Source organism: Chlorocebus sabaeus, chromosome 29 (assembly GCF_047675955.1).
Source record: "Chlorocebus sabaeus isolate Y175 chromosome 29, mChlSab1.0.hap1, whole genome shotgun sequence".
NCBI lineage: Eukaryota > Metazoa > Chordata > Mammalia > Primates > Cercopithecidae > Chlorocebus > Chlorocebus sabaeus.
The window spans coordinates 21,344,373-21,370,279 of record NC_132932.1 but is presented as its reverse complement, the minus strand read 5'-3'; the positions used below and the strand labels follow the sequence as shown (position 1 = coordinate 21,370,279).

The window sequence follows — 25,907 nt, the reverse complement described above, 5'->3', positions numbered from 1 at the left end:
TTTGGTTCACTCAAGAAATATTGGGCACCTTCCATGTGCTCTTATGTCCATACTATGCTAGGCTCTGGGGGTCTAGAGCACTATTAATCCTGCCTCATGAAACGTACATTTTTTTTTTTTTCTTATTTTTTGAGATTTTTTTTTTCTTATTTTTTGAGTCTTGTTCTGTCACCCAGGCTGGAGTGCAATGGCGCGATCTCAGCTCACTGCAACCTCCACCTGCTAGGTTCAAGCGATTCTCCTGCCTCAGCCTCCCGAGTAGCTGAGATTACAGGCACCCGCCACCATGCCTGGCTAATTTTTGTATTTTTTAGTAGAGATGGGGTTTCACCACAAACTTTTATTTCTTAAGAAGTACTAAGTCAACAACTCAAAGTGTTCATCCAAATTAGCTTTATCATGTTAATTTAATCCATAATATTTCTAGTCTTGAAATTGATGAGGTCAAATGAAATTAAAAAGTTATATTAAGCCTGTTTGTTTCAGATTTTATCAGGAGAACAGTTCAGTGGAGGACAGGAATTGTAAGTTGTTGGTATTAAGGAAGTATGGCATTGTTGCTCCCTTAATGTTATTAATAGTATTAACAATAACTCACGTTTATTAGGGCTTATTGTGTACCAGAGACTCATTCTAAGTGCTTTATAAGTATTACCACATTTTAACCTCAGAACAACCCTAATATTCCCATTCTACAGATGAGGAAACGTAAATGAGTTAGGTTATGTATCTAAGATTACACTGATGATCCTAAGTGGCTGGCTGCATAGTCCACCTTAACCATCATACAAAAATTACTAGCATAGCATTTCTGAAATGGATGGTTGCTAATTCTCACTGGTTAGATGCCACATGGCACTTTTGCCACTGTCAGAACCTCTGCTCCTTTTGACCTAGAACAGACTGTATGGATATAGAGTTATTACACCAGTAAACAGGCCTGAGAAACGCAGTTCCCACAGAGAAGGAAGTATGAGTTGCTAAGTGAAAGCTTCCTCAGTTACAGCATGAGAGATGCTCAGTTTGGGGCCAAAGATCATCTGATGATCAGAACAGGTATCATTGTGCTTTGCCTGCTGCAGAGCTGTTGTTTTTGTTTTTTTAATATGTCCCCACTTTAAAGAACTTTTCCTTTGATGGAGCTAAAAATACTTTTATAATCCAAATTAGGTCATCAGTGCTTCTGAGAAATACTAGTCCCCATTTTCCTCAGTTCCCAAGATGCTGCTAATGCGGTTATTTAAACTCACCAATCTCTTTGAGTCTTTTTGTTTTTCCTCAGATTATAAATGTACAGATTCATGTAGAAACATAAATATTAATAATCAAAAACCAAAGTCACTTCTTATCTCCTTTTTCTTGATCTCCATAAATATTTATTAACTTTTTGGTTTGCATTGTATTAGCCTTTATGTGTAGAGATAAAAATATTAATATGTACTTTTTTTTTGCCTTTTTTTTTTTTTTTTTTTTTGAGACCAGAGTCTTGCTCTGTCACCCAGGCTGGAGTGTGGGTGGCATGGTCTCAGCTCACTGCAACCTCTGCCTCCTGGGTTTAAAAGATTCTCGTGCCCCAGCCTCCCGAGTAGCTGGGATTACAGGTGTGTGTCACCACGCCCAGCTAATTTTTTATATTTTTAGTAGAGACGGGGTCTCGATTTGTTGGCCAGACTGTCTCAAACTCCCAACTTCAAGTGATCCGCCTATCTTGGCCTCTCAAAGTGCTGAGATTACAGGCATGAATTGTGGCACCCATCCCTAGTATGTACATATTTATACAAATATAAATGCATTTTGTGTATGAAAGGAGAGTGGTCACACTGTCTTATAACCCTTTTTTACCCAAAAAATAACTTACAAATCAATGTATTTACCATCATATTATCATTTTCAAAGCTGTATGCTATTCCACTGTATGGAAAGGCCATATACTGTATCCTATGGATATGCAGATAGATTTTATTCAGTCAGTCTCCTGTTGTTAGGTATTCTGATTATTTCCAACTTTTTTATTGTGAACAATGTTATGATAAACATCCTTGTTATGTGTATCTCAGCATTTCTGCCCAACCATTCTTCAGAATAAATTCCTAGAAGTGGAATTACTGGGTGAAGCATACTCATATGTTAAGGCTTTTGACAAATTTTGCCAAGCCTGTTTCGTTTATGCTCCTGCCAGTACAACTGAGTGTTCCTTTATCTGAGTCTTCTTTTTTCTTCTTCTTCTTTTTTTTGAGGCAGAGTCTTGCTCTTTTGCCCAGGCTGGAGAGTCTTGCTCTGTTGCCCAGGCTGGAGTGCAGTGGAGCAATCTTCAGCTCACTGCAACCTCCGCCTGTCAGGTTCAAATGATTGTCATGTCTCAGCCACCCAAGTAGCTGGGATTACAGGTGCATGCCGCAACTCCTGGCTAATTTTTTATATTTTTAGTAGAGATGGGTTTTCGCCATGTTGGCCAGGCTGGTCTGGAACCCCTGGCTTCGAGTGACCTGCCTGCCTTAGTCTCCTAAAGTGCTGGGACCATGGGCGTGAGCCACCACACCGAGCCTGGGTCTCGATTCTTAAGTGTTCATTACAGCTCTGTCTACTCACTCTGGCCCATTGGTTGGGTAAAAGATGCACCATCCTACAAAAGGTTAGGGGAGATATGCTTTCACTCAAGTAACTTGTCTTCTGGACAATTTTTGAAAAAATTCTGGCCGGGCACAGTGGCTCATGCCTGTAATCCCAGCACTTTGGGAGGCTGAGGCAGGCGAATCACTAGGTTGGGAGATCGAGACCATCCTGGCTAACACGATGAAATCCTGTCTCTACTAAAAATACAAAAAAATTAGCCAGGCATGGTGGCGGGCACCTGTAGTCCCAGTGACTCTGGAGGCTAAGGCAGGAGAATGGCGTGAACCCAGGAGGCGGAGCTTACAGTGAGCCAAGATCGTGCCACTGCACTCCAGCCTGGGTGACAGAGCGGGACTCCGTCAAAAAAAAAATTCCACACTATTTAATGCTATTTTTTAAATCCCAACATTGAAAATATAGACCATTTTGTAGCTTTTACTTAAAAAATGTAATAGTCTGGTACTCTCTGCATTAAGGAAGTTTCTGTAGAAAAAAAAAAAAAAGACATGAACAGCAGGAGCACCGAATCTTAACTATATAAATTTACTTTCCATTGATTGTACCTCTACTGAGCTTGACACGTAATGGAACGTAACACTTTCTTTTGTGGAAATTGTGTTTATAAAACACTAAACTGGTATTTCAAAGTCAGGCTGTACCCAAATCTTGAGAATAGAGCTTTTCCACAGGCAAGTCTGTTACTGTAGTACATATGTCTTCATGCTTTTTTTTTCTTGAGACAGCGTCTCACTCTTAACACCCAGGCTGGAATGCAGTGGCACAATCGTGGCTCACTACAACCTCTACCTCCCAGGCCCAAGCAATCCTCCCACCTCAGCCTTCTCAGTAGCTAGGATCACAGGTGCATGCCATCACACCTGGCTAATTTTTTAAATTTTTGTAGAGATTGGTTCTCCCTGTGTTGCCCAAGTTGGTCTTGAACTCCTGGGCTCAAGCAGTCCTCCCACCTTGGCCTCCCAAAGTCCTGGGGTTACAGGTGTGAGCCACTGTGCCTGGCCTCTTTTATGCTTTTTTTTTTTTGAGACTGAGTTTTGCTCTTGTTGCCCAGGCTGGAGTGCGATGGCGTAATCTTGGCTCACTGCAACCTCTGCCTCCCAGGTTCAAGGGATTATCCTGCCTCAGCCTCCCGAGTAGCTGGGATTACAGGTGTGTGCTGCCACGCCCAGCTAATTTTTTGTATTTTTAGTAGAAACAGCTAATTTTTTGTATTTTTAGTTTCACCATGTTAGCCAGGCGGTCTCGAACTCCTGACCTCAAGTGATCTGCCGGCCTTGACCTCCCAAAGTGCTGGGATTACAGATGTGAGCCACTGCACCCCACCTCCTTTATGCATTTAAAAAAAATTTTTTTGTTGTTGTTTTTTTTGTTTGTTTGTTTGTTTTTTGAGACAGAGTTTCACTCTTGTTGCCCAGGCTGGAGTGTAACAGTGTGATCTCAGCTCACTGCAACCTCCACCTCCTAGGTTCAAACAATTCTCCTGCCTCAGCTTCCCGATTAGCTGGGATTACAGGCATGTGCCACCATGCTCAGCTAATTTTTTGTATTTTTAGTAGAGATGGGGTTTCACCATGTTGGCCAGGCTGGTCTCTCTCTTTTTTTTTTAACAGCTGCACGCTAAAAAAAATTTTATGTTGAGTCCTAAGGCCCTAAATTAAAATAATTTTGAAAATTTTTTCTTGAGATATAATTCACGTATATTAGAATATAAAATTCACCATCTTAAAGACTACAATTCAGTGGGTTTCAGTATATTCACAAGATTGTGCAGCCATCACCACTATCGAATTCCAGAACATTTCTGTCACCCCAAAAATAAAACTTTGTACTCATTAGCAGTCACTCCCCATCCTCTACTTCCTGTAGCCCCTGACAGCCACTAATCTGCTTCCTGTCTTTGTGCATTTGCCTATTCTGGATTTTTATATAAGCAGAATCATACGATATGTAGTCTTTTGTGTCCAGCTTCTTTTCACGTAGCATAATGTTTTTAAGGCTTATTCATGTTGTAGCACATAATAAAAACAATTTTAGAAAATGAAACTAATACTGAACCAATTAAGTATTAATAGAGGTGATTTCTTTCAACTCAGGAAGTTGAAAAATTCAAGAGCATCCATTAGTCAACAAGGAGCAGAAAGCAGCAGGAGAAAAGGGTGAAAGATTGGCAGAGGATCGGGGAACAGAAATGTTGACAATGGAAAGAAGAATTAAAAAAATATAAGGAAGGAGTAGAGTAATTGAGCTCTCTGTTAACTGAAATCAGTTTTATGGATAAGACTTTTTGAATGTACTTCTTACTTGAAACAAGTCATTCTAGAAACAAGATGATCCTTTTCTGGTCATTGCATATTCTCTTACTCTCTCATTTAGTTGGCTGCTGGATTCTAGACTTCCCAGATATAGACCCCTTTTGATATTTGACAGAATTGTGCTGGGGTCTCTTCTTAATTTTTGTGGCATCTTTTCTTTACTGTTTGTTTGGCCTTTTGTCTAATGATCTCTATGAGCATCAGGAGACAGTGCTTTCTTCTGAGGCTGCTTCCTCAGCAGTACCTGTGATCCCAAGAATTCCCAGGGAAATGTATTTAACTATATGAAATGCATTTTGCCTTCTAGATATTAACTTGGCACAGGCTGGTGTTGGAGTTGGCTTTGTGGATGGCATTTATTTTACTTATTTTAAACCTCCTGCTTATTAGCAACTCTGCTTTAGCACATAAGTTTATCTGAGCAGAATAGGCAAAAGCTGCAAATGGTTTGAATTTAAGATGACTGATGGTAGCAGCACTGTGCACTTGATTATCAGCTCTGCTTATCTCTGTCCATGGAGGGTAACAGTGGCACAGACAATTAAACCTGTCGTTTGACTTTGGACGGCCTCATCATATTCTGGCATCCTTAGATCTTGCTTATGTTACTCCTAAAGACCAAGTTACTTTCATTTCACTGATAGTGGGCAAAGAAAAGCCAACCTTAAAAAAAAAGTTTCAGGTTGTGTGTGGTGGTTCATGCTTGTAATCTCAGCACTTTAACAGGCCAAGATGGGAGAATCGCTTGAGCCCAGGAGTTTGAGACCAGCCTGAGCAATGTAGTGAGATGCTGTCTCTACAAAAAATTTAAAAAATTAGCTAGGCATGGTAGTGTGCACTTGTAGTCCCAGCTACTTGGGAGACTCAGGTGGGAGGATTGCTTGAGCCCAGGAGTTCAAGGCTGTAGTGAGCTATGATCACACCACTGCATTCTAGCCTGGTAAGTAAGACCATGTCTCAAAAAAATAAAAATTAAAAAAAAAAAAAATACATGGATCATTCACAAGCAGCCTATGTGGTTGCTGGGAGCCAAGGATGTGGTTCTTTGGGCATAGATATCATTGCATGGAGGTAACAGAGTCTCTGTGTATGAGAATGGCTGCTTATTGATCATCAGATCAGAATTGGCAGCTTAATGTCTTGGTAGAAATCACAGATGCTTTTATAGCTCTTAATCTGTACTTTACTGTGAGGCATTTGCCTTTATGTTCTTAAATTAGGTGATTTACTTTCACTGAAAGCTATTTCTTTTATGGAAGTGTTAAAAATGGGACAAAAGAAATAACAGTTACTGCACTAAAAAGGAAAAATTATATATATTATATATGTATATATATAATATATAAAAAATATAGAAAACCTCTATCCATCCTCTTAGAGCTTAGCCATGCCGTTCTTTAACAACTGTTACTTTTCAGCTCTTGGAGATCCCAGGGGCTGAGATGAAAGCATGAACCCTAAGAAGGGATATTATTTGCCATCACACACCTATATGTGCATCTCACACTAAAATTGTGCTTCTTGAATTTTGATGTGCAGGAGCATCATTTGGGCCCCACCTTTCAGAAATTCCCTGACTTAGTTGATCTGGGAAAGATAAAAGAATCTGTGGGTTTTTTTTTTTTTTTTGAGACAGAGTGTCGCTCTGTCGCCAGGCTGGCGTGCAGTGGCGCAATCATGGCGCAGTGCAACCTCCACCTCCGGGGTTCAAGCGATTCTGCTGCCACAGCCTCCTGAGTAGCTAGGATTACAGGCATGCACCACCATGCCCAGCTAATTTTTATATTTTTAGTAGAGACAGGGTTTCACCATGTTGACCAGGATGGTCTTGATCTCCTGACCTCATGATCTACCTGCCTCAGCCTCCCAAAGTTTTGGGATTACAGGCATGAGCCACTGTGCCCAGCCAAGAATCTGCATTTTTAACAAGCCATCAAGCGTTTGTGACAGAGGAGGTCTAGGCTTTAAGAAACACTAGTGGGAGTTTGGGGTTGGGGCAGGAGAGACAGGTCTCAGTGATCCTGCCAGAAGGGAGAGGAGCAGGGAGGGGTGAGGACAAGAGACAGAAGTGAGGGGAGGGGAGTTCTTAAAGGGAAGTGAAATGTGTCCGAAACAAAATGTGTGTTCAAGTTTGCCTAAGGCTTTGATGGTGTAGATATTATGTGGGAGGTAATTTCTGTTTGTGCTGTGTTCCCTGAATAAAAGTATCTGGGCAATTTTAAAGTGTGCAAAGGTCAGCCTCCCCTTCAGCTCAGCCTCCCTATGACAGGCTCTAGCTTAGTACAATATTGCCAGTCCGCTCTGGAGTCCAGCGATAGAAGAGGAAGATAAAGAAGAAAGTTTTACATTTGCTAACCACCTCTTCCACTCACATCGATAGTACCCTGCTAATTTTCTCTTTCTGCCCTGAATTCTTATGATGTCAAAGTAGTCTTTTGCATGGAGAGGAATTTAAGCCCTGGGAGAAAATAGGATTTCCCCAAGAGAGAGCAAAAAGAGGAGGCCCGGATATTCAGACATTCAATCAGGCAGGATATACTGGATATCTCCTATGTATAAGGTACTATGTTGGCCTTGAGGGTACAGGGGGAACAAGATAGGCATCATTGTTGCCCTTATAGAGCTTCTAGTTTAGTAGGGGAGACAGACATGTGTAGAATCTGTCGTACAACTAATTATTTAATAAAAGTATAATTGTTATAAAGACCTCAAAGGAAATGTATCAGGTGTTGTAAGATCATGTAACAGGTGGTTTTGCTTAGTTGAGGAGAAAAACTTTAGGGGCATGAGGAATTAGAAAGAGCTTGTGAAAAGAAGGTGTAGCAACCAAAGAGGTAGGTGAAGAAACAAATTTGTGGTACATTAAGAAACCAAGAAAGAGGAATTTCCAGAGCATATTTGTGGTCATGAAAGTCAAATGGTGCCATGATGGAAAGGAATATGGGGGTTGAGACTGGTTTGCTACATATGGTGATGAAAACTGTTCTAGAAAAGTTTCAAGATTAATAGGACCAAACACAGATTACAGGTGGTTAACAAATGAGAAGGTGGTGAAATCCTAAGTACAATAATGAGCTCTTACACTCACTTTTTGGCTACTTAACATGAAGTACTTTGTAATATTCTGGCTGTGCTTGCTTTGTCTCCCTAGCTAGATTGACAGCTTCTTGAAGGTTATGATGATAAACCTAGCCCCTAGCACCATATCAACATGTAGCATTAGAGTCACCACCTGGAGATCTAAGACCTTGGATCTATCTGGTGCTGGTTCTGCCACACACAAGCCATGTACCTTGGGCATGATCATCTGTTTCCTCATCTCTAAAATGGTGATATTCTTAACTTTACTATCACTTGGGCTTTTGAAAGGATCAAATAGGGCAGTATATAGAAATGAACTTTGTGAATTGAAAATTAGTATTCTATAGAAGATATTGATAATATTCAGTGAATGACAACAGCTGCTTTACATCGGAAATTCTGTGATAATCAGTTTTTTGTTTGTTTTAGATTTGTTCCTTATATTGGAATTGTGACAATCCTCATGAATGACTATCCTAAATTTAAGGTAAGGGCCTGTATTATTTGTTTTATTAAAAATGTAATCTTTTGGGCCAGGTGCAGTGGCTCATGCCTGTAATCCCAGCATTCTGGGAGGCCAAGGTGAGTGGATCGCTTGAGCCCAGGAGTTCATGACCAGCCTGGGCAACATAGTGAAACCCCGTGTCTATTTAAACAACAACAACAACAAAAAGTATTAGCCTGGGCGTAGTGGCTCACACCTGTAATCCCAGCACTTTGGGAGGCTGAGGCAGGCGGATCACCTGAGGTCAGGAGTTCGAGAACAGCCTGGTCAATATGGCAAAACCCTGTCTTTACTAAAAATACAAAAAAATTAGCCAGGTGTGGTGGTACATGCCTGTAATCCCAGCTCCTGGGGAGGCTGAGGCATGAGAATTGCTTGAATATGGCAGGTGGAGGTTGCTGCTGCACTCCAGCCTGGGTGACAAAGTGAGACTCTGTCTCAAAAAAAAAAAAAAAAAAGAAAATTATTTAAAGAAATGTGATCTTTTGCTTAGTATTGGAAACTTTTAAATGGATTACAGCTAAAAGATGAAAGAATAATTGGGTAGTTTTGTAATATATTCACAAAGACCAGTTTATTAATTAACTCTAAGAACCCTTGAACTTTTCAACGCTTCTCTGACATGTGGTTCTGTGTTTATTTTCTAGTATGCAGTGCTCTTTTTGCTGGGTTTATTCGTGCTGGTTCATCGTGAGTAAGAAACCTGCCTTGCTGTTCCTGGGAAGATGCCATACTTTTCGTTACTGGATGTTTGGAGTAGATACTGGTCTGTGATTGGTGGAATGGAGGACACACGTGTTGGTGCTTCTTGGTAGCACTGGTTTGCATTAGTTTATGTTTCCACGCCAGAGTTTGTGTGGGCGGGTGCATGTGCACCACAGAGTGCACTTGAGGGGACTTTCAGTCACAGGATTTCATAATTGTCATTGTCACACTTTCACATTTTTGTACATCAGTGAATTTTTTATATTAAAAGGTTGAGCCAAAGCCCCCAGTGTTTGTATTTTGAAGCCAAGCTTCACTTCTAAAGTGCCTACAGAGACTTGTAAATGAAAATGCAGCTCTGCATGAGTTTGAAACCGTCATACCTCCTTCTAATAGGAATCGCATATACTGAGGTGGTCGTAAGTCTTAACTTTTAAAATTTTAAATAAAAGACTTTGCACATTGAACCCCTTATCCCTGAATTGTGTTTGTTGGGAAAGCTTCTGAAATTTGCCTTCCTTGGCTGGTTCTTAGTACCCCTTGGGGGATATAAAGGCTTAGTGTGAACAGTCCTTCAGCTAAGAAGGTTGCTCTGATACTAACAACTGGTTTTTTTATTTTTCTGTTTTGCGTGTGTATGTGTGTGTATGTGTGAAGCAAAAGTAGCCACTGACATTCATAGGAAATCTCTTAGTCATAAAATTGATTCTTCCCATGACTCAGATGTGTATAAACCCAGTTAGTGTTGCTGAAAGGTTCAGAAAATCTCACTTGGTTATAAAAAGTCATAACCCTTTCTACACTTGAGGTATTCTCAGCCCTTTCTACACCATGGCAAGTGTGTGTTAGCATCTAGAGGCAGAGGAAAGGGCTGGAGGACAAGCATTCTGCTTGGTGTCTTTAAACTCTCATTTGTCTGAAGCTGTTCTCTCAAGTGCCTGACTTTGCATTTCTTTAATGCAGACTTAAAGCAGGCAGTTTAAAGTAGTGAGTGCACAACTCAATTGTATGTTTTCTTTTAATATCAAGGCAGTGAGGGAAATGGGGAGTATAGAGTAAATATCTTTTGAGCACCAAATACTCTTAATTCTATCTGTTCTCTTGTTGTATTAATGTGAAGTCTTAAAGTGAGTTATCTGTGTTAGGCCGCTTGAACAGTTTCTATTATTTGTTCAACTGCAGTGGAAATCAGTCTATGCGGTAATGCTAATGGCATGAGAACAGGGACAATTACTCTTCTGAAGCCCTCCCCTGTGGAGAATAGTACCTTCCTAAACCCATTAACCAGGCTTTAGCCTTCCAGCTTTGGATATGGGCTCTTAATATTCTCAATAGAATATGAAACTTGGCAAATCACTGCTATAACAAATGCTTTTTTGAACCTGTCTGTGAGGCTTGTATAGTACTTGTATTTTCTCATGAACCAGAAGCTGAACATTCCCTGTGTGGAATGGCAGAAAATTGCCATTTATTCCATTTTCCCCCCTTATCACCTGTGGAAGATGCAGTTCACTGCTCAGCCTAATCAGTACACTGGTTTTTGTACCAGCCTTTCTAGGACTACTCTAGGGGAGAAGCAGTGTGCTTTGCTGGCCAAGGTTGGGATCTTAGGATTCTCTGTGATCCTAGCTTGCCTGAGTGTAAACATCCGTGTAGGCCGGGCACGGTGGCTCAAGCCTGTAATCCCAGCACTTGGGGAGGCCGAGGCGGGTGGATGACGAGGTCAGGAGATCGAGACTATCCTGGCTAACATGGTGAAACCCCGTCTCTACTAAAAATACAAAAAACTAGCCGGGCATGGTGGCGGGCGCCTGTAGTTCCGGCTACTTGGGAGGCTGAGGCGGGAGAATGGCGTGAACCCGGGAGGCGGAGCTTGCAGTGAGCCGAGATCGCGCCACTGCACTCCAGCCAGGGAGACACAGCGAGACTCCATCTCAAAAAAAAAAAAAAAAAAAAAAATCCGTGTACTTGTATCTTCATCTACTCCAGATTTTTCCTCATAAATGTACTGGGAGGAAAACATTAATACTTTTTTCCCTTGCATATTTTCACAACCAGTTTTATGTAAGTATTATTTTTCCTCCTTTGCTGGATGCAAGCAACAACTAAATTTCTCTAGAAAGGTAATCAAATCATTTAATAATATTTGAGTCACTCCATTAGCCAAAAATAAAAAGATTACTTGTGGGGAGGGATATTATATTCCCAATTTTTATCTTGTCTAGTGCTAAACATAAGACTTAAAATGGGAGATTTTATTAGCAAATATATCCTAAAAGCTCTTTGCAAATGTGAGAAATGCCAGAGAGGTTTTCTTTGCTAATTGAGTGGCGTGATAAGCTCTTTGAGATTTGGCAGGGCAAGTGGAGAATTGGGAGGGCTCAACCATTGTGAGTGAAAGGAATTGAAGAGGAGTATGAAAACTATCAAACTTTAAATGAGAAATTGATAATGGGATTATCTCTTTGGCTGTTACTTGTCTGCTCTTATACCTCCGGCTAATCAATCTCTTTATATTATTTTCAATGTCTGTCCTCAGCTCTAGTTCCATGTCTCTGTTTTCCTCTGGACACTTCCACTTGATTGTCCCATCTTTAAACTCAAGTTCCTGAAAACTTCCCCTCCAAATTTAATGTTTTATATGAAGGAATATCCACCTAGATTTTTCATTTCCCTACCATATCTAGCCATGTACTAAGTCCTCCATTTACCCCATCATTCCATTCTCATTGCCATCACCTAAATCCAGAAATACTTATTCAGTGGCTCCCTGTTGCTTGTGTACTGGTCCCCCTGCCATGTGCTAGTCTGTGCCTATTTTGGATAATTACCACCTGTTATTAATAATTAGTTTTAGCCTGCCTTCTACTTTCAGAAGTGCTTCTTGTTTGGACCATAAATTGTGTGTTCATACTACCTTTTCCCTACATTGAATTCAAACTTTGAATTCTGCCAACAGTAAGCATCCTTATGAGTGCAAACATCCTTGTACTTATGTCTTCATCTATCCAGTCCCTCCTCCTCATACACTTATTGGAAGGAAGACATTAATGCTTTCCTCACTTGGGCTGGGCATGGTGGGTTACAACTGTGATCCCAGCACTTTGGGAGGCCGAGGCGGGCGGATCACTTGAAGTCAGGAGTTTGAGACCAGGCTGGCCAACATGTCTCTACTGAAAATACAAAAATTAGCCAGCTGTGATGGTGTGTGCCTGTAATCCCAGCTACTTGGGAGGCAGAGGCAGGAGAACTGTTTGCACCTGGAAGGCAGAGGTTGCAGTGAGCTGAGATTGCACCACTGCACTCCACCCTGGGTGCTGGGTGACACAGTTAAGACTCCATCTCAAAAAAAAACACTTTTCTCATTCACAACCAGTTGTCTAAAAGTATTATTTTTTTTCCTCCTTTCCTGAGTGTTTCCACTTGTATTATGTCATCTTATTTCTGTTTATCTGAGTCTTACCATCTTCACAAGTTCTGCTGTCACTCAGCATTTACACCCTTACACTGTTTGTTTAAGTTTGTGGATATGGCCTCGAGGTCCTTGGCAGATTGTGAGCTCCTCCAGGACAGGAGCATTTCATAGACGCTCTACTGTCTTTCCTCAGTAGCCTGAAACAGCATACATTAAGTGTTCAGTATAATCATGCATTGTAGCCAGAGGCAGTAGCTTCAGTTAGCATTGTTGTTGAGCTATTATTTGGAGGCAAAGCATATGAATCATTAAAGTGATCTGTACTTTCCTGTTATTTAGTAAGTACATTTTCTTGGTCTTGCCAAATTTGAATCTGAAAACTTTCTCTGTCCACGGTTCCATTTAAACAGCATGTACCCTTCCCAGATGTTTATCAAAGGATGCCTCCTGCTTTTTTGTATGTGTCCTTAGGCTTAGGCTCTTCTCGTGTCTTCTTTCTTGATGGCAGAAGTATTGTCATTTGTCATTTTTCTTAAGGAATCATAGGCTTCCTTCTTAGAGACCCAGGGCTTGGAACAGAGAAAGTCTCTGTTATCCTGAGTGCATTTCTTGGTATTTGCATAAGTCTTTTACCAAGTCCAGCTAACCTCTCAGAACATGGGGAGGCTGATTTCAGAATCTGAGGGGCGGGCCTCCTCTTATGACATTTGCCACTGTTAAACTTCAGAGATGACCCAGCTGGTTCTAGCTAGGTAAATGGATGTCTACCTTCATCAAGCAGCTCTTTCAGTCAGGATGGCCTGTTCAGGTTGTTTTATGGCCAGGTATATCTTCACCACTATTGTCTCCTGCGAGAACAGTAAGTAATACCAGATAGGCTTTCAGAAGTAAAATAGCAAATATGACCCTTCACACACAACTATGGTGAGTGTAAAGCCACCATAGTTATTGTCATTCAATTAGCAAATAAAACCTCTCTGAATGTAGAAAGAATGCTGTGTAACCTAAAAGCATTATCAAAACTAGAATGCGCAGGGCTTACCAGAAAATGGTGAAGATGTTGCCTTCCATGTGTCATTCTATGCCCTAAGGATTTTTCCAGCTGCACTCTTACCAGACCTCACATTTTTGCATCCTGGACATTGGTCTTATGGTACAGACATTCTGTCTTTTTTATGCTGGTCACTCTGCCTGGAGTGCCTGGTCACTTCCGTACCTACTAAAAGCTTTCTCATTCATTTAACAGATATTTATTGAGCATCTACTCTGTGCCAGATTTGGGGCTAGGCCCTGGGGATACAAAGATGATGGATAAGACCATGTCCCTCATGCTCAGTACCTTAACAGGGGCAATGGACATAAACAGGTTTTTCCACATAGGATCTTAAGTATAATGATATTCTTCCAGCAATCACAAAAAAATAAGTAAATAAATAAAAATAAGTGCGATGATAGAGAGATGCTCAGGGAGCTCCAGAAAGGGGTGTTTCTTACTCTGGATGGAGCTTCTGAGTCTGTGTCATGCTTCCTGCTCCACACTGTCCTGTACTTTGTTCGTGCTCCTCTCGAACATTGGCCTCAGAGTGGTTTGCCTTATGTGTATCTCTCTCCCCCACCAGAGGGCCAACTCCTGGAGGGCATTAAGACAGTCAGCCTCTGATTCATCCTTTGATATCCACTAGTCCCTACTGCAGTGCTTTGCATATTTTAAACTTATTTATACTGTCTTGTTCCATAAAGATACCTCCAGTACTATGTGGTGAAGTAGAAAATTGAAGAATTCAGGGTTGAGAGAAATGTGGGAGAAGAAAAGGATGAAATCAGAGGTGAGGAGGCCAGGCACAGTGGCCCATGCCTGTAATTCCAGCACTTTGGGAGGTTGAGGTGGGCAGAACACTTGAGGTCAGGAGTTCAAGACCATCCGGGCCAACATAGTGAAACCCCGTTTCTACTAAAAATACAAAAATTAGCCAGGTGTGGTAGCTGTCACTTGTAATGCCTGCTACTTGGGAGGCTGAGGCAGGAGAATCTCTTGAACCTGAGAGGCTGAAATTGCAGTGAGCCAAAATCGCGCCACTGCACTCCAGTGTGGACGACAGAGCAAGAGTCTATCTCAAAAGAAAAGAAAAGAAAGAAAGAAATCAGAGGTGAGGTTAGTACCTACAGGACATATCAAAAGATTCTGTTGTCTACTGGAATAGATCCATAGCTTTGGCTCTCAGTCCTTAGCAACTAATGCAAAGAAGAAACTAGTTATTTATGTGCTTTATGGAATGGGTATAAAATGAAATTAAAAGAAAAAACTTACAATGGTATCTGAAAACCAAGAAATTTCTCTTCTTAACCATGCTGCATGACTTTTTTTTTTTTTTTTTTTTTTACAAAAACTCCTCTAGCCTAATGATAGAGCTATTTCAGAGAACGTTCCTCAGTGTAGGTATAGTTTGGCAACATATGCAGAAAAGCTTCTTCACAAAAGACCAACTACCCATTTAAACCAGGAATCTTCAACTTTCCTGTAGAACAGCGTTCCTTAATCTTAAAACTCATGGCCTCTTTTGGGAAACAAAAATCTCATACCTCCTCTTCATTCTGAGAGACACTCTCCCACCGCGCCAGTCTACAATATCCAGCCTCTTATCCTCATCAGCCAAGAGTATTTGATCTTGCTTTCTCTTAAGTTTGTATTATAGAAACAATAGTAACTTCTTTCCCATATACAATTATTATTATATTGAATATGACTTTCAAGCTATATATCCTATCTTTGTTCTACCAATCTTAGGCATTTCTGAAATTCCACCTACTCTTTCATTTTTTTTGACATGGAGTTTCACTCTTGTCGCCCAGGCTGGAGTGCAATGGAGCAATCTTGGCTCACTGCAACCTCCATCTCCTGGGTTCAAGTGATTCTCCTGCCTCAGCCTCCCAAGAAGCTGGGACTACAGGCACGCGCCACCATGCCCAGCTAATTTTTTGGTATTTTTAGTAGAGACAGGGTTTCACCATGTTGGCCAGGCTGGTCTCAAACTCCTGACCTCAGGACCTACTAGGCCTCCCAAAGTGTGAGGATTACAGGTGTGCGCCACTGTGCCCAAGTTCCACCTATTCTTTTTCTTTTTTTTTTTTTTTGAGAGCGAGTCTCGCTCTGTTGCCTAGGCTGGAGTACAGTGGAGCAATCTCCACTCATTGCAACCTCCGCTTCCTGAGTTAAAGCAGTTCTCCTGTCTTAGCTTCCCAAGTAGCTGGGATTCAGGTGCTCACCACCATACTCAGCTAATTTTTGTATTTTTAGTAGAGATAGGGGTTCACCATGTTGGCCAGGGTGATCTTGAACTCCTGACCTCAGGTGATCCACCCACCTCGGCCTCCCAAAGTGCTGGGATTATAGGCGTGAGCCACCACACCCAGCCCCACCTACTCTTGATTAAGAATCATTTCTCTGAAATTGTTACTTTAATTGGCCTGTCTACTTAGATTGGTAAGCTATATTCCAGATTTAATTCAAGGAGTCTAGAAGAATTTGAACTAGACTTAATGTCAGGCAAGTAAGTAAATTGGCTAGCATCAAGCTTTGATCAAAGCTCTCAGCCTGACAACTTTTTTAAGCCAAAATAGAATGCTGTGTAGAATCCTTTTTCTTGGAATTGGTCAAGAGTTGAGGTAGATGGGCTGACATTTTAGTTGATCAATTTTTGATGTAATAGGCATTTTGCCGGAGTCAGGCACTGTTGTGTCAACACCATAGCTGTTATCCAGGGAACTTTTTCCCCCTCTGAGATGGGCTTCATATTTAAAGCAGGCTTTGCGTTTCCCAGGTCCAGCTAATAATAGTGAGTATTTAGAATATGCCAGGAGCTCTGCTAAGTGCTTTATAGTTTATAACAGCTTTTACCTTCTCTATCTAATGAACCTTCTAAATGACCTTCATTTTATAAAAGAGAAACCAAGAGAAGTTAAGGGATTTGTCCAGGGTCTTCTGGTCCATGCATGGCAGAGCCAGATTTGAAGTCTGTTGCTTTTACCATGTCACAATGCTGGATGTCATAACCCAGTCCTTTTACCTTTGTAAAGTCTATTGAAATTCTTTTATTTGCAATAAATTCCACAATTGCAAAGCCCTTGGGAATTCTTTAGAGACTCTAGGTTTTTCTTGTGCAGATTTGCTCAGATTATTAGTAAGTCTCTTAGAAATAGTGAGATTCTCTGGCAGATTTCCAAGCATTTAAACCTCTTTGGAGATTAAAGAGTATTCATTCCAGTTACAGAAATGTCCCCTAACATACATGAATATTACACCCAAATAATTAAGAATGCTGGGCCTGGGCTTTTCACTTCCTTAGGTTTTCGTAGGTTTCCTGAGTACTGCACCAGTTAGCTGATCAGCAGCCTTTGTTTTTTAACCACCATTGGAGTCATGATCAGGTTCTCATTAGGTGTAGGTATTTTCTCTTTTTTAAATATTGCCTTTAAGAAAACATTTTGTTAGCCAGGCGCAGTGGAGGCTGAGACAGGAAAATTGCTTGAGCCTGAGAGGCAGAGGTTGCAGTGAACCAAAATCATGCCATTGCACTCCAGCCTGGGCAACAGAGTGAGACCTTGTCTCAAAAAAAGAAAAAGAAAAAGAAAATGTTTCATATTTTGGCAATTTTGATTTACGAAAGATTTCCCTTTTGAGGTTACTGTTCTGATTTTATAACTAATCCCTATGTGTTCCCTCTGAGTTTAAGAAATTGTATCCAATATCCTTGATTCTCCCTTAAAGATTCTGCTGTTTTCCTGGTTCTCTGGTCCCTTCTTCACTCTGAAAGTAAAGAGTAGGACCTGAGATATCCCAGGATGTTTCTCTTCATCTCCCCAGCCCATACAGTTGGAGATTGTGCTCAAAGATTTGCCAAAATAGAGATTTTACACCAAGCCTGTCCAACCTGCAGCCCTCGGGCCACATGCGGCCCGGTAGCTTTGAATGTAGCCCAACACAAATTCATAAGCTTTCCTAAAACAGTAAGAGATTATTTTGTGTGTGATTTTTTTTTTTTTTTTAGCTTATTGGCTCTCATTAATGTTAGTGTATTTTATGTGTGGCCGAAGACAATTCCTCTTCTTCCAGTGTGGCCCAGGAAAGCCAAAAGATTGAACACCCCTGTTTTACACATCCTGTTGTGACAACCCTAGGTTTCCTGTCATTTATTTTCTCTTTCTTTCCTTCTTTCTTTCTTTCTTCCTTTCTTCCCCCTCCCCCTATTTTTTTTCTGAGGCGGAGTTTTGCACTTGTTGCCCAGGATGGAGTGCAGTGGTGTGATCTTGGCTCACTGCCGCCCTCACCTCCCAGGTTCAAGCGATTCTCCTGCCTCGGCCTCCTGAGTAGCTGGGATTACAGTCATGGGCTACCACACCCAGGTAATTTTGTATTTTTAGTAGAGATGGGGTTTCACCACGTTGGCCATGGCTTGTCTCAAACTCCTGACCTCGGATGATCTGCCCACCTCGGCCTCCCACCGCACCCGGCCTCTTTTCTTTTTTTAAGAGACAGTGTCAGCCGGGTGCGGTGGCTCACGCCTGTGATCCCAGCACTTTGGGAGGCTGAGACAGGCAGATCACGAGGTCAGGAGATGGAGACCATCCTGGCTAACACGGTGAAACCCTGTCTCTACTAAAAATACAAAAAATTAGCTGGGCATGGTGGTGGGCGCCTGTAGTCCCAGCTACTCAGGAGGCTGAGGCAGGAGAACGGCCTGAAGCCCGGAGGCGGAGCTTGCAGTGAACCGAGATCGCGCCACTGCACTCCAGCCTGGGCTATAGAGCGAGACTCCGTCTCAAAAGAAAAAAGAGACAGTATCTTGCACTGTCGCCCAGGCTGGAGTGCAGTAGCAGGATCACAATTCACTGCAACCTCAAACTCCTGGGCTCAAGCAGTCCTTCCCGTCAGCCTCCTGTGAAGCTGGGACCACAGGTGCATACTACCATACCCAGGTAATTTTTTTATTTTTTATTTGTAGACACTGGGCTTCGCTATGTTGCCCAAGCTGGTCCTGAACTCCTGGCTTCAAGCAATTCTTCCACCTCAGCCTTCCAAGTGCTGGGATTGCAAGAATGAGCCACTGCTCCTGACCTGCTTTTCCTTTTCTCTGTTGTCCTCTGTACTTCTCATGTGTTTGAAGTATACGCTCTGGCTTTCTCCATTTGTTTAATTTCTCTGAAATTAACATGCTTTGTACTTGAGTTAACTCATCTATAAAAGAGACATAACTCATCTGTAAAATAGGTGTAATAACGAAGCAATGGGAGAATCAAGGGAGCATGCAGGTAAGGACTTTTGGAAAACAACAAAAAAGATTGAATTGTGAAAAGGTGTTACTCATAATCAATTCCAATGTAATGAAAATATAGCAAAAACATTAATATATTTATGTCCTTTATTTCAAGCTATTTTTTCCATTATTTTAAAAATTATCTTTCTATTTTTATAAAAATATTTATTTAATAAATAATAAATAATTATTCTATTCTTTTTTCTGTATGTAGACTGGAGTAATATTCTTTTTTTTTTTTTTTTGAGATAGAGTTTCACTTTGTTGCCTGGGTTGGAGTGCGGTGGCATGATCTCAGGTCACTGCTACCTCCACCTCCCAGTTTTAAGTGATTCTCCTGCCTCAGCCTCCTGCATAGCTGGGACTACAGGTACATGCCACCACACCTGGCTAATTTTTGTATTTTTAGTAGAGATGGGGTTTCACCATGTTGGCCAGGCTGGTCTCGAACTCCTGACCTCAAGTGATCCACCCATCTCAGGCTCTCAATGTGCTAAGATTATAGGTGTGAGCCCCGGCTCCCGGCTGTAATATCCATCCTTTTTTTGTTGTTGAGACAGAGTCTCGCTCTGTAGCCCAGGCTGGAGTGCAGTGGCCGGATCTCAGCTCACTGCAAGCTCCTCCTCCCGGGTCCACACCATTCTCCTGCCTTAGCCTCCGGAGTAGCGGGGACTACAGGTGCCCGCCACCTCGCCCAGCTAGTTTTTTTTTTTTTTGTATTTTTCAGTAGAGACGGGGTTTCACCGTGTTAGCCAGGATGGTCTCGATCTCCTGACCTCGTGATCCACCCGTCTCGGCCTCCCAAAGTGCTGGGATTACAGGCTTGAGCCACCGCGCCCGGCCCCATATCCATTCTTAATCACTATTTTTGATGAAGCAATTTTATTATTAAAAAACTTGGTGCACTTTAAATGTTTTCCTGGTGTTAGGTATGATAGGATTTGCCATGTATCTTTCACCCTTTTAGTTACCCCATGGGTTGTTTTGTGAACCTGCCTCACATTTTCTGTGCATGTCCTTGAATGTTGTAGAATCATAGGAGGGTCAAGAGTAGGTTCTCAAGAGCTTCCCCATGTACCACCATTCAATTCAATGCTAGCCTTTCCCCACGGAGTGGAGGCCTTTGGACTTCTCTTGCCACCAGAGTGGACTTAGGGAACAGGCAGTTGGCATTTGAGGTCTTCATGTTAAACTCAGAGCCTAGCATTCCCTTGAGCAAGCCACCTTCTCCCCTGTGCCTCCCATTTTTTTCCCTAAGGTAAAGTGAGTGCTCCTAAGTCTGTGGAGGTGCTCCCCTGCTGTTTTCTCCAGGGTCCTCAGAGCCCCCCCCCTTTTTTTTCTGTAGTAGGCTGACAGATCAAATGGTCCCAAGGGTGCCTGGGACCAGCCTCAGAGCTGTGGTTGCAGCTGTGAACCCAGGCTGTGTCAGAGGAAGCTTGGCTTAAGTATAAACTTAGCAGAACTCAAGGTCCAGTCACCTGTGGAAGAGAGGTGAAACTCGAAATGCAGTGCCTGCTCCCTCTCCCTCCTGAGATATCGAAACCCAACTTGGTGTTGAAATTTGAGATGGTACAATGGGAGTGAGTGTAGTTTAAGGAGAGTTGTATCTGCGCTGCATAGATTTGGGGGCCTGATGCAGTGGTCCAGACAGACCTGAAATCTGATTCCAGTGGGATGTCTGGGAAAGTGGCTAAACCTCTTAGCTCGTTCCCACCTATAAAATGAGGAGAGCGAAACCTACCAAATGAGAAGAGAGAAGCCTACCAAATAAGATTCTTTCAAGCATTTAAGTGATGCAGCACTCAATCAATACCAGCTTCTGTGTGTTCACTCTAATTTCTATATCCATGGACTAGAGAAGATAGGATGGGGGCTTGATGGATGCGGGGGGGGGGGGGGGGGTCACAAAGGAATGATTACCGGAAGGTGATAAGAGCTATATCTGTACACCATGGCTAAGCTGTGACAAGAAAGCAGAGAGGTGTAAATGCCAGAGTAGGAGGTGAGAAGCACGGAGATTGGGGGAAAAGCCAGGGCCAGAAATGAAATGTCCCTGTCCTGTGTGTCATGCTCCTGGAAGCTGGGCCTCCAGCTGGGCATGGCCTCCAGCTTTTCATGTGAGCTTCCCCTTTTAGGATGGGGATCCACAGAGCTAGCAACTTTGCTGAGCTAGATACTAGCAAGAGTCCTAGAAGCAGGTCCCATTATGAAGCCAGATGGGAGTAGGTTCTGGCATAGCCATGCTGTTCCGTGTTCCAGAGGTATCCAGAGTCCAAGGGGTGGTCTGCGCCCCGCTCCTCCATCACTCTCTCCTTTGTATACTTGTCCCTCCAAGGAGATGGTTAACTCCCTTGGGAGCAGGGAATTATCTGTCACCCCTCTTCTTGTGTCTAGTGTAGTGCTCTGAACAATGAGTTTCAGTTAATTAAGCAAACATAAATGTATTATTCTGGAGCACAGTGTCTTCCTCTGCTCATTATATGATGCCACTGATCAAGAAGTTCTTTCCAAGGAAGTCCAGACAGCTCCTGGGGAGAACAAAGTGTCAGATGTGAGAGGGCAGGTCCTATAGGATTGTTGCTTCCTGCCACAGAGTACCTATGCTAAAACATGTAAAAAAAATTAGGGCAGTGTGGTTATTACCATTTTACAGTTGAAGAAAGTGAGGTTCAGCCGGGTCACAGCTTGTACATGGACTCCTGGGTGCAGTGCAGTCTTGGGTGCAGTGCTCTTTCCACTTCCTTGACCCAGAGGTCGGCTTCCTGCCCATAAGCCAGGCCCTGCAGCTGGATGCCCATTCCTCAGAAGCGGCCCTTTGTCCCACCCTCCATCAGTCTGCATTCCCATCCTGAGCACTTACTGTGTACCAGAACATTTCCAGACTCTGGTGCTGGCTGTGAGAGGGCAGAGAGCAAGGTGAACACGGATCAGATTCCCCCAACGGGCGGAGGTGATGGGGATTAGTTTATGGAAGTCCTTTGGTGCCTAGCACTTGGCTGGACACTGTAAAAATGCCTCTGTTAGCCTGGGCAACCTAGCGACACCCAGTCTCTCGGGGGCGGGGGGCGGGAAGCCAAGCATGAAGGCGTGTGCCTGTGGTCCCAGCTTCTGGGGAGGCTGAGGCTTGAGCCCAGCCCTGGAGGTTGAGTTTGCAGTGAGCTGTGATCGCGCCACCGCACTCCAACCTGCACGATACTGCCAGATCCTGTCTCAGAAAAAAGAAAAAGAAAAGAAAAAAAAAAAAGGCTGCTACCCGGGAGGAGAACTCCTCGCCCGACCTCTACCCTCATGAAGAGAGGCTCAGAGGGCTGAGAAAGCCCTGGGACAGTGGCAAGGCAGGGCCAGGGGAAGCAGCTTTGCCGCCAGGGCCCGGCTCCTGTTTGCCTTGTGCCCGGTCCTTAGCCTGAAGGTGGTGGGCTTCAGCCAGAAGCCCCTGGCGGAAGCGGTGCCCGCGTGCGGTTCAGAGTGTGGGTGTGCAGGTCTATGGACGACCCAAAAGGGGTGCCCCTGCCCGGTAACCTAGCGTGAGGGTGAGGGTGGGGAGGGCGGCGGGCACGCAGCACGGCTTGGCTGCTCAGGGCAGGCTCCGCCCCCAGGGGCGCGGGTTTAAAAGGAGCGAAGGCAGCCCGGGAGCCGAGCGGCCGGGAAGCGCGCCGGCACGGAGCTGCTGCCCTGGCACAGCCATGGCCCGGCGGGTGGGGGGTGCTCGGCTGCTCAGCAGCCTACTGCTCTTCGCCCTGCTCGCCACCGACGTCGCCCCGCTCAGCTGGGATCTCCCGGAGCCCCGCAACCGAGCCGGCAAGATCCGAGTGCACCCGCGGGGCAACCTCTGGGCCACCGGTAAGTCTTCGCGGACCGGGCAAGCAAGTGCCCCTCATCCTACTCAGATCCCATTTCCTTCTCAACCCTCCGGCCGCTCCTCAGCCGCGGACACTAGTGTCGGAGCAGGTGGGAAACCCTGGGGCTCATCTAATTTAATAGATGTGAACTTGAGACCTGGACAGGTCAGTGACTTGGCTAAGGTCGCACAGCCAGTTTAAGACAGGGCTGGGCTAGATCCTAAATCCCACTGCCAGCCGGTGCCCCTTACCTTAGGCAAGACTTTACCGAATCTTCTAACCGCTGATGTGGTTTTGATGCACCTCCACTATCCAGGCATCTCTTCACTCTCCACTTCCTACCCTGCCCTTTCTCGTCCCTTGTCCAAGCAGGCCACACAACTAGCAGAGTTTCTCCCTGACCCTGGACCATCCCACCCTCCTTCCAGCTGTGTCATCCTCTCTACCTGTTCAGGAAAAGCTGAGGGAGCAGGCTTTGCCACCACCCAGACACCTTTGTGGCTCCTTGGTGAGGTGGAAGGACCAAGAACAGGAAGGTTAAGTATCTTCCTGCCACAAGAATGGAAACGTGGGAGAGATGAGGAACTTTCCCTCTGAGGTAGGATCCTCCCTGCTTGACTTCTTGTGCGGGACACCTCCTTTCTAGGTCACTTCATGGGCAAGAAGAGTCTGGAGCCTCCCAGCCCATCCCCATTGGGGACAGCTCCCCACACCTCCCTGAGGCACCAGAGACTGCAGCTGAGTCATGATCTGCTCAGGATCCTCCTGCTAAAGAAGGCTCTGGGCGTGAGCCTCAGCCACCCCGCACCCCACATCTAGGTGAGCCAGCCCCCCACTCCAGTGTCAGGAGGGCCCAGCTGGGGCCATCCCTGGATCCTGCATGGGAGGAATTACCACCCAGTACTGTATTAGGGTGTGACTGTCTGACCAGGACATTATGGGTGTGGACCCCAGAAAGCCAGGGTTCCAGGCTTTTCCCTCTTGAGGCAGAGCTCAAAGGAGGAACAATCCAAAGAAAGTAAGCTGACCTTCCTGGCAGACCCCATGGGGGCAAGAAGTAGGGAAAGAAGTTCCCCTGACTCATCACCCAGTCTAAAGTAACAGACTGGGATCATCAGCCTTTTGGAGAAAGACCTTTCTCCCTCAGTCCACACAGTCTTGTCCCACCCGTGCTGTTCCCCGCTTCAAGTCCACCTTTGCCGTGCCCTGTGTGTGCTTGTGGCTGAACTGGGACCCTGAGGCCCAGAAAGAGAAAGAGAAGTCAGTAGCCAAGACAGAGTCTGGACCTTGTTCACCTTAACCAGAGCTCTTCCCATTCTCTCATCTGCCTCAGTATCCAGTGGCAGGGTTTAGCAGCTTCAGTGCGTTTGACATTCTAGGCTGGATCATTCTTTCTTGTGAGGGCTGACCTGTGCATCATGGGATGTTTAGTGGCATCCCTGGTATCTACCCACTAGATGCCAGTAGCACCTTCCCCCCCATCAAGTTGTGACAACTGAAAAGTCCTCCAGACATCACCAGATGTCTGCTGGGGGAGAGGGCCCCAAATCATTATTGGTTGTCAATCACTGATCTATGGGATTCAAGGCTCCAAAGCTGGAGAGCCAAACCAGCCTTAAGGTCTAGCCCAGCTGAGTGGCAACTCCTCCATTCCCTGCTCCTGGTGCTGTCCTTACTGCACACCACCCTCCCTGGCCCTGCTGCTCTGTGCAGAAGGCAGTGTGATGTGGTAGAATGTGGGTTCTGACTACAACGTGCTCGGCTCATAACCTAGCTACTTCGTAGCTCTGTGACCTTATAAATGTCCCTTAACTTCTCTAAAGCCTCATATTCCTCACCCACAAAATGAAGATAATAATAAGGCCCATCTCCCATTAAATGAGACCATTTATGTCAAATGCTCAGCATGGTGCCTGACTCATAGGCAGCCCTTAGTAGATAGGAGCTCTTACCAGTCTGTGAGCTCCCTGGCAGCACCTGTTGTGGACTTGCCTTCATATCCCCCACTGTGCCTACAATATAGTGTGTGCATTTTGAAGGGAGAGGCATTCCCTAGAAAAGGTCCAACCTAGCCTCAACTGACATCCCTGACTTCCTGAGGCATAGAACCAGCAGCCCCTAAGGACCTCAGGTGTAAGGCCTAGGAGCTTTGGCTGGCTGAGTCTGAAGGGAAACAATGTCACCTCTAGTGCCCTTGGTTTTGAAGCTCGGACACATGCAGACCAACTAGAGAATCTCAGAAGCAGCAGTGCCTAGGTCTGGGGCTTCAGAGTGAGGTCTGGGGCAGAGTTGGGGTGGGGGAGTGAGGACACTGACACTAGCCCAGCAGCAGGCACTGTACTTGAATTTACTTCCATGATCTCCTTTGACTGTCATGACAACCCTGGGTGTTGGGGCTGTGTTCTGAGAAAACTATTGCCCCTGACCCCTCCAAGGCAATTCAGGGTGCTCTGCCTCAGCTGACAGCCTGACGGTGCCCACGTCTGCAGACATCTGGCACTTAGGAATGGCAGGATGCCCCTATCATTATCAGGAGTCCCTCCCTGACTCAATTCTTCTGTATGTTTCTCTTCAGTACAGGAGGCTGCTGGTACAAATACTGCTGAAATGATACCAATAATGGGACAGACACAACAGCGTGGCTTAGATTGTGCCCACCCAGGGAAGGTGCTGAATGGGACCCTGGTGATGGCCCCATCTGGATGTAAATCCTGAGCCCAATATCTGTTACTCCATTACTGTGATTTCTGGTTGGGTCACCAGAAATATCGCTGATGCAGACACAGATTATGTTCCTGCTGTATTTCCTGCTTCCATGTTGAATTTGTGAATAAAACCTTGCTCTTTACATATAATGCCTAGTCCTCTCCTTCCACCCATCTTTTAGGGGCTAGGAGGGAATGGGGGCTGGCAGAGTGTTCAGTGAGATGGGGCTGGCTCCAAAAAGTCCACAATACTCCATGCCATGGCACCAGCCTGCCACTGACTTTGGACTCCTACTCCTCCACTCATTCAGCAAGCAAATAACGCCTGTTGTATGCCAGGTTTCGTGCCAGGCGCCGGGTTCTACTCTCACCTCTGCCACCCACTGCCGCAGGCAAGTGTCAC

At 44.3% G+C, this 25,907-nt stretch overlaps 2 protein-coding genes across 5 annotated transcripts in view; both read left to right on the top strand.

Annotated features, from left to right (window-relative positions):
- The window catches only part of SEC11A (SEC11 homolog A, signal peptidase complex subunit), a 45,986-nt gene extending 36,285 nt beyond the window's left edge, over window positions 1–9,701 (top strand). The window contains exons 5-6 of one of the 2 annotated variants that reach the window (XM_007990267.3): window positions 8,454–8,511; window positions 9,177–9,701. In XM_007990267.3, the coding sequence (XP_007988458.1) occupies window positions 8,454–8,511; window positions 9,177–9,227 (109 nt within the window). In that variant the 3' untranslated portion in view covers window positions 9,228–9,701. The remainder of the gene's footprint in view (window positions 1–8,453; window positions 8,512–9,176) is intronic. The other variant, XM_007990266.3, reaches the window with a different exon arrangement.
- A 12,869-nt stretch (window positions 9,702–22,570) lies between these two features.
- Window positions 22,571–25,654, top strand: NMB (neuromedin B). 3 transcript variants are annotated; one of them, XM_007990271.3, is made up of 3 exons: window positions 22,579–22,800; window positions 23,446–23,618; window positions 25,380–25,654. In XM_007990271.3, the coding sequence occupies exons 1-2, from the start codon at window positions 22,644–22,646 to the stop codon at window positions 23,616–23,618; spliced, it is 330 nt and encodes a 109-aa protein (XP_007988462.3). In that variant the 5' UTR covers window positions 22,579–22,643; the 3' UTR covers window positions 25,380–25,654. The 3 variants fall into 3 exon arrangements, with proteins under 3 accessions (XP_037843692.2, XP_007988462.3, XP_037843691.2); XM_037987763.2 differs by having other exon boundaries at window positions 25,375–25,654; XM_037987764.2 differs by lacking the exon at window positions 23,446–23,618 and having other exon boundaries at window positions 22,571–22,800; window positions 25,375–25,654.
- The last annotated feature ends 253 nt before the right edge of the window (window positions 25,655–25,907 follow it).